Below are 14,014 nucleotides of genomic sequence, written 5' to 3'. Positions count from 1 at the left end.
AACATAGTAATTCCCATATAATTCCCTTGCATGTATTACGTTCTAATAAACAGCCGCACCTAATAATTTAATCCAATAAATTACATTCTAAGCTTTCCTCTATTCGCCTATTCCACCGAAATACCCAATATTTTAACTGTTTATAATTACTAAAATGTTTATGTGCCATTAGTACATACGTTAATAATAATATTTTCAATTTATACCTCACCAAATACTACGATTAACACTTTTAATGGGCTAAGCCATATGAACAACTAAATGTTACAGTTCTACTAAACTTTTCCGATAACATTTGGTAGTTTTTGATCTTTTCCTTCAATTGCTGTCTATATAGCCTACAATTATGTCTATTGTCCAGCTCAACGATTTGCCTACGTTGCAGGGCAAATCAGTGTCTCCGGGATGACCAAAGCAGTGTCCTGCATGAATTCATTCTTTTGGGAAGCACTTGTCTTTTACACAGTACTACGGTACGTGCGTAGTTGAAACTGCGTGGACCACGTCATAGAATTATGAATATACCAATTCGACGATAAATTCACAAGGCCAATGAATGTATTCATGTAGGACTTTAATCCACGTCCCAAGAAAGTTTTTTATATAAATTTAAACTCATCTTTTGTAACAGGTGAAGTTCCAGAGGTACACAAAGACTATCAAATAAATATCATACACGAGGAGCCAGTAGAGGAGGAGCAACCCGAGAAGGTTTTGGAAGTTCGAGTTATCGATGAAGAAGCCGAGGTCGAGGAGTCCCAGCCGATTGTGGAGGAAGTTGAGGAGGAAGAAGAGCAGCCCATCGCAGTGGAAACCACTGAGGAAACAACCAAGCCAAAATCCAAAAAGAAGAAGGTGGTCAAGAAAAAGACCGATGATCATGATGAAATTATCAAAAAGCTTTTGGAACAGGAAATAGAGAAGACTGAATTGGAGAAATACGAGAAACTTGATTTCGATCTTCCCAAAAAATTGAAACCCGAGTTCGCCAGCCTCGAGCCACAGAAAATAGAACGCAAGGAACAAAAGCCGACAAAGGTTAAAATTGTGGAAGCCGCGGAGGTTCCCAAATCAGTCAAACTTAAGCCCGGAAAACGAAAGGAGAAGCCTGCAGAAGAACAGTCTGTTCAATTACCTAAGTTTAGACTCAAGACGCGAATGGTCATAGTTGAATATCCCCCAGCTCCGCTCATTCCAATACTTAGCAACATTGGTGCCGTTAAAGATAATGGCGAACTATCCCGTAATATCGAGGAGGCGGAGGAGGCTCTTAAATTCAAGCCTCACAAGTCCAAGAAAATTAAGAAGATCAAGGACGACCGCGAAAAGGTGGAGCTAGAAAAATACGAGAAATATGTTAGTAGCGAAGAGGAACCGGAGGAAAAGGCGCCCTATAAGAAGCCAGAGAAGGCTCCCAAGCCCGAGGAGAAGCAGGAGGAGGTGAAGCTGAAGCTGGGCAAGGGTAAGAAAAAGCCACTGGAGGAGGAGGCGCCCGAGAACGTCACTCTCAAAAAGATTCCTCAAAAGCCCCAGGAAGTTGAGGAAGAGGTGGAGGTCAAGGCCAAGCCGAAGGAGGTAGTGGTTGTCGAAGAACAACCAAAGCAGCCTAAAGAGGGAGAATTCAAAGTCGAGCCATTCGAACCTACTGAGTTTGAACGACCCGAATACGAGCCTGAGGAATTGGAGCCCATTGACCGTCCCGAGAAGCCAGAAAAGCCAAAGAAACCTTCCAAAACAAAATACAAGCCCAAAGACAAATCCCAACCCGAGCCCGAAACTATAATTTCGGAGATCGTTCCTGGAGTTCCAAAGCCTGAAGAAGAAGTGCCCGAACAGGAAATAAAGTTCCGTAAGCCAGAAACAAAGGCTCCAGAAGAGACTGACTCCGAAATTAAATTAAAACCAGTCCCGAAAACAAGTCAGCCTGAATTGCCAACCGAGGAGGCTATTGTAAAGCCCAAGGAAGAGGAACCCCAACCTAAAACAGCTGAAGTTAAGTCTGACGACGAGGGCAAGAAGCCAAAGAAGCCTAAGGCAAAAAAGGTGTTGCAGCCAGAGGATGATGTTCCGGAGCAGAAGCCAGAAGGATTCGAGGTAACAGTAAAGGAAGAGGAAGCTCCAATTGAGCAGCTTGTCGAAGATGAGCAACCAAAGGAAGTAAAGATAAAGCAGAAAAAGCCCAAAGAGATCCCTGTATCTGAAGTAACAGTTACCGAAGAAATTCCTCAGCCTGAGGAAGTGCCCGAAGAGGTTCCTGTGGAGTATAAGATTACAACTACCGTACTGGAGCCTGAGGAGGCACCAAAGGAGCATCAAGTCAGAGTCATTGATTTCGACGCGAGAGAAGAAACTACCGAAGAAGTTATAGAAGAAAGGGTGGTGACTCGCAAGAAGAAGCCCAAGCCCCAGCAGCCAGAAGAATACGAGGTTACCCTTCAGGAGCCTAAGGAAGAACAGCCGCAGCCGGAGGAGGTTACGGCTGAGATAACCGTACCGGAGCCGAAGCCTGAGGAGAAGCCAGAAGAATACGCTGTAGAGCTTAAGATTTCTAAGCCTACTCCCGAAGAGCCAGTAGAACAGGAAATCACAGTAAAAGAAAAATCTAAAAAGAAGCCACATAAGGAGGTCAAGGAGGATAAGATTGTTGTAGTCGATGAAGAAGAAAAGGCACAACCCGTCCAGGAAGAAGTGCAAGTGGTTGAAAAGCCTCAAGAAAAGGAAAAGCCAACGCCACCGAAATCATATGAGTTTAGCGTAACCGAAACTGAGGCAGTCGAGGAGAAACCAACTCCAATAGTTGAGGAAATTCCCGAAGAAAAGGCTCCAGAGGCTCCCCAAGAAGAGGTTGTCCAACCATTGGATGCATACGAAATCACGCTTAAAGAATTTGAAGCTGAGAAAGTGACTGCCGTAGAAGAACAGCCTGAAGAGGAATCTCCGCAGGAGGTGGTATTCAAACGCAAACCAAAAGTAAAGGAAGAGCCTGTTGAAGCTGAGTTTGTGTTAACAGAGCCTACTATTGCGGAAGACATCACAGTCGAAACTGAAATCAAACAGAAGAAAACAAAGAAACCAAAGAAGACTGAAGATGAAGCTCAACTCGAAATCAAGATTGTAGAGAGCGAAGCACCCGAAGTTCCGGAGGAAGTTGTAGCGGAAGTTCCCGAGGTCAAGCTGGCTGAGAAACCGGAAGAAGTTCTGGAAGAGAAGCCACAAGAGTTTACAATTAAGGTATCGGAAACTGAGCCTAAGCCAGAAGAGCCAAGTGAAGCCCAGTTTACGGTTAAGAAACGCAAGCCATCAGTGACTTTTGCGGACGAGCCAGCCACCGAAATCATCCTCAAGGAGAAGAAACCTGTAGAAGAAGTTACCGAAGAAGCTCAAATCAAGACCAAAAAGCCTAAAAAGAAGGTGAAAGATGTGGAAGCGGACGAGCTAAAAATACAAATAACTGAGGAGATTCCACAGGAGGTGCCGGTCATTGAAGAGGTCGAGCTCGAAGAGGAAATCGTAGAGGAGGTGAAGCAAGAGGTTCCAGTGGCAGAAGAAAAAACGTACCTAATCGGAATTAAGGAGACGCAGGTTGAGAAACCCGCTGAAGTTATTGCCCAAGAAGAGCCGGTGGTATCTGAGCCAATAGTAGAAGAACCACAACCTGTAGTCTACGACGAACACAAAGTCAAGGTGATTGAGGAAACACCACGCGAGGTGGTTGAGGAGGTCATTGAAGAAGAGGTTAAGGTTATCCGCAAAAAGAAGCCAAAACCAGAGGTTACGGAAGAACCCGAGGCACAAGTAACTGTCACTACTCCAAAGCCGGTCGATGAAGTAGAAGCTGTTTCCAGCATCACTATTGTCCCAGAAGTGCCGACGGAGGAGGAAGCTGCAGATCTCAAGATAACTATTATAGAAGAACAGGCACCAGCTCAAGAACTAGTTCAAGAGATTGAGGAAATCGAAGTTATTGAAGAAGCCCCTGAAACGCAACCAACAGTCGAAGAGTTGCCAGAAGAACAGGTGACTATTCAAAAGAAGAAAAAGAAGGCTGCAGTGCCAGAGGTTGTGGAAGAACCAGAAGCCGAGTTCGTGGTTAAGCCAAAGCAGCCAGTAGAAGAAGTGTCTGAAGGGGCGAAAATCACAAAGAAACCGAAGAAGCCTGTAAAAGAAGAGGAAGCAGCAGCCGAGCTCAAAGTAACGATAACAGAGGAAGTTCCTGTGGAAGTAGAGGTACAGGAAATCGTAGAGGAAATCGAAGAAGTGCCAGAAGAGGAGCAGGTGAGCTTGCCGAAAAAGAAGCCTCAAGAAAAACCAGTGGTGGTTGAAGAACCGGAAGTTGAAGTAACTTTGAAGCCGAAGCCAAAGCCTACAGAAGACGAGGTGGTAGCTGAAGTTACATTGAAGCCCAAAACACCAAAGGAAGTCCACGAAGAAGAGTTCTCGGTAGATGTGTCCTTGCCAAAGGAAAAGAAGGTAACAGAAGAAACTTCCGACCAAACGGTGCAGCTAAAGAAAAAGAAAAAGCCGCAAAAGCCCGTCGAAGAGGCTGCCGATGAGTTGCAACTGAAACAAACTATTGTGGAGGAAGTACCAGTTGAAATTGAGGAGGAAGAAATTGTGGAGGAAGCTGTGATTGTTCGCAAGAAACCTAAGAAGCCTTTCGAGCCATCTGTGGAGGATCTTGAGGAAACTGAATTCAGTGTCTCCTTCAAGAAGCCCCACGTCATAAACGAGGGTGTCGATGAGGCCGCCACAGTGCTAAAGAAACGACCAGTTAAGCCCACTACCCTCGACGAAGCTGCAGCAGAGCTTTCCATCAAACGCCTGGAGGAAGAATACGAAGAGGGCGAGGACATAGAGGAGTTTGTCGCTAGCGCCCGCCCCAAGGCGAAGCCTTTGCAGATTACCGAGGAGGACGAAGAGGCCTACACGGTGAAGAAACTTAAGCGCCGCAAGCAGGTAGACATTCCCGAATACGCCGACGTTGAGAACGTCACTTTCCGTGCAAAATCTACTAAGACTAAGGAGGATGTCGACCAAGAGTTCAACATTGCTCTTGACTCCTACGCCGAAGAGGAAGTGTCCATGTCTGGAAAGGTTAAGCTTAAAAAACCAATCGTAAAGACATACTCAGAGGCTGCCGACGAAGCCAAGGTCAAGATTATGCAGGACTACGACGATGGCGAAGCTCCGATAATTGAAGAAATTCACGGCGATGATGACACCATCGATGAAGTGGAGGAACCCGAGGAGTACTTTGTAGAAGAGCTGCCACCAGACGAGGTAGACTTTAAGCTAAAACCCAAGAAGCAGCCCAGCAAGCCGAGCTATTCCGTTTACGACGAAGACGAGGAACAGTTTCTTATTGGAATTCGTCAGCCAAAACGAGACTCGGTGACCTACGACGAAGACTCCCTCACATTCAAAAAGAAGCGTAAAGTTGTTCAACAACTCTTCAACGAAGGTAAGCTCAGTTATAGGACCATGACTGGTATAACATGTATATATCAAACTGCTTTATATTTGCAAATAATACACAAAGCTTATATGATATCCCGCGTAGCAAGGTAAAATTACCCAAAACTAAATGTCAGTTGCTAACGAATAACCCTTGAATAATTTTTTTATGAAAACTAAAAGCTTTAAAAATTGTTCACAATAAAATATTAATTTATACCCCTTTTTGCTCAGATGGAGCTTCGCTGAATATTACTCGGGAAATGGACTTCGAAGGTAGGTTTTCACATTTAAATCCAATTTTGTCTCATTTTGGCTAATGTATGTGTCCTGCTTTCAGAATCAGATAACATTAATGTTATGTATTCCATCTGCAACTACATTGCCGATAGCGACGAGGCTATTAACCTGGTGGAGGGCGAGAAGGTAACGGTTATCGGACGCCACAGCTCAGAGTGGTGGTTTGTCAAGAAGAGCATCACCGAAGAGGAAGGATGGGTCCCTGCGCAGTATCTAATGGAACCCGAGGAATATGCTCAGTATGTCCAGAACAAGCTGCACGAAAAGATCGACAAGCTGCCAGTGTTTGAACGTAAGTAACAAAGCATAAATGGTTTTGCATTTGTCATTACATTAATTGAATATTATTTAATAAGAATGTAGACGTGAACGGCATACAAGTTCAATAAACTTAATCTTTCTGTTTGTATTATAAGCTACTTTATGTCGGTCGTCCTCGTTTGGTTATTAACACTCTATTTATTTGTCGTATTTGTAAACTGTTAAGGTCCCGGACCAGATGACAAGCCCATCGCTCCACGGTTCATTGAGAAACTGCAGCCGATTCATACTCCTGATGGCTACACGGTTCAGTTCGAGTGCAAGGTCGAGGGCAATCCACGACCACAGATTGCCTGGTTCCGTGAAACGGCAATCATAAAACCTTCGCAGGACTTCCAGATATTCTACGATGACGATAACGTGGCTACATTGATAATTCGCGAAGTATTCCCCGAGGATGCAGGTCAGTTTACGTGCGTGGCCAAGAATGCCGCCGGTTTCACTTCAAGCACTACGGAGCTAATTGTGGAAAGCCCGTTGTCGGATCACGGCTCTGATGCCACGGCCCTTTCCCGGCGAAGCATGTCGCGAGAATCATCTCTGGCGGATATTCTGGAGGGCATCCCGCCCACGTTCTCAAAGAAGCCCAAGGCGCAGTATGTAGACGAAAACACAAACGTCATTCTTGAGTGCCGACTGGTTGCCGTTCCCGAGCCGGACATTGTTTGGACCTTTAATGGCGAGGACATTGACGAGGAGGAGATCAAGAATGTGCGCATCGTCACTGAGTCCGATATGCATATGTATTGCAGTGTGGTGCACATCACCAAGGTGAAAAAGTCCCAGGAGGGCACTTACGAGGTAATTGCCACAAATCGCGAAGGAGAGGCTCGTCTGCCCATAACCCTTAAGGTTCGAACTGCGGACAAGGAAGCCCCTCAAATCCTGGAGCCCCTTCGAAACATGGTGATCCGCGAGGGTGAAAGCGTTGTGCTATCCACCCAGATTGTGGGTAACCCTCCACCCAAGGTAACCTGGTACAAGGACGGCAAGCCAGTTAAGGGCGCCAAGTCCGACAAGGATTTGCACACCTTGACTTTAATTACACCCAAAAAGCCTGAGAAGGGAGAGTACACTGTGAAAGCTGTTAATCCTTTGGGTAGTGTGGAGACCACTGCTAACCTGACAATTGAAGGTATGTTTAGTGTTTATTGTATTTTTGTCCTCCCTCATTTTAAGGAACCACTAACGGGTATGTGTTCGTTCTCCACTTTTCAGAAGCCACAAGCGGCAATGCTGAGCCTCCACTATTCGTAGAGCGTTTTGAGGAGCAGAACGTACCGCAAAAGGGTGAAATCCGCCTGCCTGCAAAGGTCTCCGGCAACCCTGTACCTGAGGTCCAATGGCTGTTCAACAATGCTCCACTATTCCCCAGCGAGCGCATTCAGCAGGTTTACGATGGTGAAAACATTGAGCTCATTATCAAAAATGCTAATCCGGAAACGGACTCGGGCGACTACAAGTGCATTGCCAGTAACCCAGTTGGAAAGACATCGCACGGCGCCCGTGTGATTGTCGAGGTCGACGAGGTTACTTTTACCAAGAAGCTAAAGAAAACTATCACCATTGAAGAAGTGCAGTCGCTGACCCTGGAGTGCGAAACCTCGCATGTGGTCTCCACTAAATGGTTCTTCAATGGCAAGGAGCTGACCGGAATGGACCACCGTGTAGTGGTAGAGGACGGCAAGACCCACAAGCTAGTGATAAGAAACACCAACCTGCGCGACACAGGCACATATGTTTGCAAGGTGAAGAAGCAGGAGACCCAGTCCACAGTCGAGGTTTTGCAGCGCAAGCCGGACTTCATTAAGGTGCTGGAGGATTATGAGGTCAATGAAAAAGATACGGCCATTCTGGACGTGGAGCTCACTACCGAGGGCACCGAGGTCACGTGGTACAAGGACGGCGAGAAGATCACGGAGGAGAACAAGAGCGTGGAGTTCATTAAAGACGGCAAGGCGCGTCGATTGGTCATTCGGAACACGACCATTCACGACGAGGGCGAGTATACATGCAAGATCGAGGGTCAGGAGTGCAGTTGCGAACTGGTTGTGATCGAGTTGCCACCGGAGATTGTGAAACCTCTGAAGGATGTTTCCGTGACCAAGGGCGAGAACGCAGTTTTCACGGTGGAACTCAGCAAAGGCGACGCTCTGGTCAAATGGTTCAAGAATGGCGAAGAGATCACCTTTACTGACCGCCTACAACTCTCTATAGATGGCAAGAAGCAGTCGCTTCGCATTGTCAAGGCGAAGCCAGAGGATGTGGGAGAGTATTCCATCCGGGTGGGAGATCAGACCTCCAATGCTAAGTTGACGGTCGAAGAGCCCTTAGTTGACTTTGTAATCCGCCTGCCGGACGTCACGCTGGTCACCAAGAGCACCGACGCCGAGTTTACTGTCCAGCTGTCGCAGCCTGATGTGGAGGTCACCTGGTGCAAGAAGGGCAAGCCCATTAAGCCCAACCCGAAGCACGAGGTCTTCGTCGAGGGCACGGTCCGCCGGTTGGTGATCCACGATGCCACTGATGAGGATGCTGGCGAGATCAGCTGCGTGGCCGAAAATGTCACCAGCAGCTCTAAGCTGTGCGTCGAGGAGATCAAACTGCCACCCGTCATTACATCTGACAAGGATCAAACTATCAAGGTTAAGGAGAACGACGATGCCACTTTCACTGTTAAGTATACTGGCGTGCCAACCCCGGAGGCTGTTTGGACCACCAAAAAGGTTGTCATACCCAAGTCAAAGCGAATCATACCTACCATCGATGAGCAATCCGCCACACTGACCATCAAAAAGGTCGTGGACGATGACGAAGGCGAGTACACCGTCAAGCTTGTCAACCCAGTCGGCGATGCGGAAGCCAGTCTGCACTTGGTCATTATGCGTAAGTACTTCGCAAGGACGCCAACTGTGGCGGAACTTCAACCCCAATCACGGCAATCCCCTCTTACTTTTAGGCAAACCTACGGCCCCTGGCACTCCCCAGCCCCTGGAGGTGATGCACGATTCTATTACGCTCTATTGGAAGGCGCCAGAGGACGACGGCAAGTCAGAAATTATTGAATACATTCTGGAATACCATGACGTTAAGGAAGAAAAGTGAGTATGGCCAAGAAAAAATTATCAAAGATATAGCCATTGGGGGGACCATATTGGGTCTCCCACGCATTCTTAAACATTGTTAAGGGGATCCACCAGAAAATTGTATGGAAAATTTCAAAAAAAAATATTGTTCTTAGGTTTTGATGGAAGTTGATCGAGAATATACAGAAACCGTTTAAGGTATTCCGCGTAAGAATCGGATGATTTTTGCCAAAGTTGTAGCCATGGCGGGGGCCCATATTGGGCCTTCCATACATTCTTTGAAAAGGATCCACCAGAAAATTGGATGACAAAATCTAAAAAAAATATTGTTCTTAGGTTTTGATGGAAATTGATAGAGAATCGACATAGAAATCGTTTAAGGTATTCCGTTTGAAAATCGGATGATTTTTGACAAAGATATCGCCATCGCTGGGGGCCATATTGGGCCTCCCACGAATTCTTAAACATTTGTGCAGGGGACCTGAAAATAGGATGAAAAATCTAAAAAAAATTTTGTTCTTACGTTTTATTGGAAATTGGTAGAGAATCGATATAAAAATCGTTTAAGGTATTCCGCTTTAGATTCGGATGATTTTTGCGTAAGATATAGCCATCGCTGGGGACCATATTGACCACATCATGAATGCTTCAACATTTTTTAAGAGGATCTAACAGAAAATTGGTCAAAAGTTCTTAAAAAAAATATATTTGTTGATGTTGATGCAGATTGATAGGCTTATATTGTACTTCTCATCTTTAAGTTAAAACAAACAAACCCTCATGATTGAATAAAACTAAAATATTATTGTTGTAAATAAAATTTTCAGATGGACTGAAATTAGAAAGATTAAGGACACCACTTACACCATCAGCAAGCTGAAAATAGACAGCGAGTATGTCTTCAGATCGATAGCGGTGAACGAAGTGGGACCCTCGCCGCCGTCACCTATTTCGCCGCCCATCCGTTTGGTGCCCAAGGTGGAAACCGAGGCGCCGAGCGTTCGCGAGCCCTTGCAAGATGTGGTAAGCGAACTAGACAAGGAGGTTACGCTATCCTGCGTATTTGGCGGTATTCCTGAGCCAAAGGTAACGTGGAAGCGAAACGGCAAGGTCATTGAGTCAAGCAGCTTGCGCTACGAAAACCGCGTGGCCAAGTACATCATTGAAAAGACAACTATTGAGACTGAAGCCACCTACACCTGCGTGGCTACAAACGAGAAGGGCTCTGTTGAGACCTCGTGCCGTCTGAAGCTGCAGCAGAAGCCCACCCTTGAGGTGGAGGAGAAGTATCTGGCTCAGAAACTGCGCACGGGCAGCTCTCTTACCATTCCAGCGACGGTCCGGGGCTATCCCCAGCCCACTGTGACCTGGCACAAAGAGACGGTCGAGCAGAAGACCACCAAAACGGTCACTATCGAAACAACCGAAACCACCTCCACCTACACTGTAAAGAAGGTCACCCGCGAGCACTCCGGAAAGTATAAGGTAACAGCCACCAACGAATCCGGATTCACAACCGTGGAGGTCACTGTCCAGGTGATCGACAAGCCTAGCAGGCCGCAGTCGCTGGAGATCAAGGACGTAAAGAAGGACTCCATCACCTTGGAGTGGACGCCGCCTATCGACGATGGCGGTCTGGAGATCAACAAGTATACTCTGGAGAAGTGCGACACTCAAAACAATGTCTGGATGAAAGTCTCTGACTTCGACAAGGACATTCAATCATATGCGGTCCAAAAGCTATCCATGAATTCACAATATATGTTCCGCGTAGTGGCCACCAATCCTATTGGCGAGTCCGACCCAACAGAAAGTGAGACTGTGACAATAACTAAGAAGTTTGGTGAGTTTGCTTTGTTAATATTCCCAAAAAATATCAACCATTTTTATTTAAATTTTATCGATAGAAAAACCATCGCCACCTCGTGGTCCCACGGCCGTGTCGGGTATGAACGACACCTCCTTCAACCTGGCCTGGGAGCCATCGGAGAACGACGGCGGTTCCAAGATCATAGAGTATATTGTGGAGATTAGGGAAGAGACTGAGACAACCTTCCGAAAGGTGGGCACAAGCCTGGGCACTGTCACCAACATTCACGTGGAGAAGGTGGTAAAGAACAAGGGCTATCTGTTCCGCATCTATGCGAGAAACGAGGCTGGTACCAGCGAGGTGTTCGAGACCACGGAAAAGATTGTCGTTGGTCGTAATATAAGTAAGTCCCCGATACGTTATCAGTTTGCCAAAAAAGCTTTTATTTTTTATTTGCACAACGCTTTTCTAAAAAACGCCACTAATGCTTACTTTTGCCAATGCTAACCCCAACAACAGCTGCTGATAACGAAAATACGAATTTGGGTATGTCAAAGAAACATTTGGAGTTTTGAAACTAAATAAATATGGTACTCTAATTGCCCTCCATTTCTTCAAAATTTAGCGCCTCCCTCGCCACCTCAGAACTTAAGGGCGCCGGATGTCACAAGCCGAAGTGTTACTTTGGATTGGGAGGTACCCGCCCGCAATGGTGGCTCCGAAATCACTGGTAACTTAAAGCTCAGTAAGAGCTTAAAAGAAGAACTAATTATTTACGTCTTATTTCAGGATACTGCGTAGAGAAACGTTCATCAACATCCACCACCTGGACAAAGGTCATCACTCTGGATGCTCATCAGCTGCACTACACGATCGACAACCTCAAGGAGAGGTGCGAGTACTGGTTCCGCGTGGCTGCCGAGAACGAGGCTGGACTAGGTGCACCAGCCGTCACGGAGAGTGTATCGCTAAAGACACATGCTAGTGAGTTCTGCCCATCTAGGATAGCCATGGCAATTCTTAAAATGTTTTGATCCTCCTTTAGCCGTACCGTCGCCACCCACTGCTCCTCTCGAGGCGCGCGTACTTGCCGCCAACGCCCACATATTCGAATGGGGTATACCCGAGTCAGATGGAGGTGCGCCTCTGCTCGGCTACCACATTGCTATTCGGGACATGAAGAAGACCATGTGGATTGAGGTGGGTCGTGTGCCAGCCGGTGTGCAGAAATTCCAGATAAGAGACCTTCAGGAGAATCACGAGTACATGATTCGCATATTTGCCAAGAACGAGATTGGTCTGAGTGAGCCTCTGGAATCGGAGGAGCCCTACAAGATCATGACAGCGGGTAAGAGTCCTATTTCGCTATATTATACTGCATGAAACCAACACCTATTATCCTATTTCCCAGGTCATGAGAGCCTGCCAGACGAGCCGCGAACGGAGATGAGCACGTGCAATACCTCCTCATGGCTGCGGGACCACCACATGGATGCAGACATCCACTCGTACGCCCGCGGCAGGCTGCTTCAGCGGGATGAGTACTTCTTCCGGCTGATCGCAGAGATTCCCAAGAGCAAAAAGAAGAAGAACTCCAAATAGTCGTTAGACGTAACGACAACGAAATAAGAAACACTTTAGTCGTAGATTAAGAATATTTCAATTATATTTTATATAAAAAATACCAAAAATTAAGCGGGGAAGACCCCAAGGGGAGAGACCCTCCATTTCGTAGCTTTTTGTACTTTAGTAGAGACACTAACGATGTAAGGATGCTGCAATGTGAAGAGCACCCCATTGGCAGCGATGACCACGGGACTCGGTCAAAGGGTTGCGAGCGAAGATAAAACTTAATGCTCGGGCCCGTGGTCGTGGCTGAATGAGGATGTCCATTGCACCGTCCAATTAGTGGCCATCATTTAGATTTTTCATTTGCATAAAGTTTGTTTTGTTTTTATTATTGTATTTTTCTTTGCGCCTTATTTTTGTAAGCTGTGATAAATCTATCAAAATCGAAAGCGTCAAACGAGCGAGAAAATATAAAGCAGGCGATCCACTGGCATCGGGCAAGGGGGGCCAACGAGCCGCAGACCTCCGAACAACCAATTCCATCTCAATCCCCGCCAGTGTAGCTCAATATCCTCTAGGGAGACAAAACAACAAATGGTGCAATTCGATATGAGTTATTTCTGGGGAGGGCTGCGAGTCGCTGGCTGCCCTTGCCTTTGTCCTGGATTCGTTCTGCCGGAAATGTATGGCATAGGAATGTGAGAGGTTACACTTGTGTGGCTCTTTAAAGTTACCAAAGTCAATTAAATAAATAAAATATTACTAAGCAATAGCGTTTTTTTAGGAGGTGGACCTTTGCTCCAGTGGAGGTTATACTTAAATCTTAAAGAGCTGGAGGTCGAGGCGCTATTCAGGCCGATATTCACATATCGGATAACAAAAGTTAAACAGAGGAGAATAAAAAACGTCATACTGAAGCATCAAGTTTTCAACAATATACAGCTTCAAGTGCTTTTTGGGTTGGCGGAAGCCTGAAACTTTTGGCTTTAGCAAAAATCAACTAATTAATTCATTAGATTTCTCCCCCGAACTCGGCATAACTTTTGGGCGAAAAGTTTTCACAGTTGGGTTTTTATACCCTTGCAGAGGGTATTATAATTTTGGTCAAAAGTGTGCAACGCAGTGAAGGAGACATCTCCGACCCTATAAAGTATATATATTCTTGATCAGGATCACCTCCTGAGTCGATATGAGCATGTCCGTCTGTCCGTCTGTCCGTCTGTCTGTTTCTACGCAAACTAGTCTCTCAGTTTTAGAGCTATCGAGTTGAAACTTTGCACACATCCTTCTTTCCTTTGCAGGCAGTATATAAGTCGGAACGGCCGGGATCGGTCGACTATATCCTATAGCTGCCATATAACTGATTGATCGGAAATGCCATAACTTTGGTGTTTTTTAAGTTAGAGGGTTGGGAGTTTCTACACATGTTATATTTGACCAAAATATCTTATGTACAAAATTTCATAAGGATCGG

The 14,014-nt window shown here is 46.1% G+C and overlaps 1 protein-coding gene across 6 annotated transcripts in view; it reads left to right on the top strand.

The window, feature by feature from the left end:
- Positions 1 to 13,306, top strand: part of LOC6507567 (titin) — a 119,149-nt gene extending 105,843 nt beyond the window's left edge. For all 6 annotated transcript variants that reach the window (XM_044715015.1, XM_044715014.1, XM_044715016.1 and 3 more), the window contains 13 exons: positions 632 to 5,461; positions 5,689 to 5,730; positions 5,795 to 6,046; positions 6,242 to 7,210; positions 7,294 to 8,961; positions 9,035 to 9,176; positions 9,989 to 11,004; positions 11,069 to 11,374; positions 11,491 to 11,517; positions 11,597 to 11,701; positions 11,761 to 11,955; positions 12,017 to 12,319; positions 12,383 to 13,306. In XM_044715015.1, coding sequence (XP_044570950.1) covers positions 632 to 5,461; positions 5,689 to 5,730; positions 5,795 to 6,046; positions 6,242 to 7,210; positions 7,294 to 8,961; positions 9,035 to 9,176; positions 9,989 to 11,004; positions 11,069 to 11,374; positions 11,491 to 11,517; positions 11,597 to 11,701; positions 11,761 to 11,955; positions 12,017 to 12,319; positions 12,383 to 12,573 — 10,046 coding nt within the window. In that variant the 3' untranslated portion in view covers positions 12,574 to 13,306. The remainder of the gene's footprint in view (positions 1 to 631; positions 5,462 to 5,688; positions 5,731 to 5,794; positions 6,047 to 6,241; positions 7,211 to 7,293; positions 8,962 to 9,034; positions 9,177 to 9,988; positions 11,005 to 11,068; positions 11,375 to 11,490; positions 11,518 to 11,596; positions 11,702 to 11,760; positions 11,956 to 12,016; positions 12,320 to 12,382) is intronic.
- The last annotated feature ends 708 nt before the right edge of the window (positions 13,307 to 14,014 follow it).

This window comes from Drosophila ananassae, chromosome 2R (genome assembly GCF_017639315.1).
Source record: "Drosophila ananassae strain 14024-0371.13 chromosome 2R, ASM1763931v2, whole genome shotgun sequence".
NCBI classification, from domain to species: domain Eukaryota; kingdom Metazoa; phylum Arthropoda; class Insecta; order Diptera; family Drosophilidae; genus Drosophila; species Drosophila ananassae.
The sequence above is the reverse complement of the archived record's forward strand: the minus strand, read 5'-3'. Positions and strand labels throughout refer to the sequence as shown.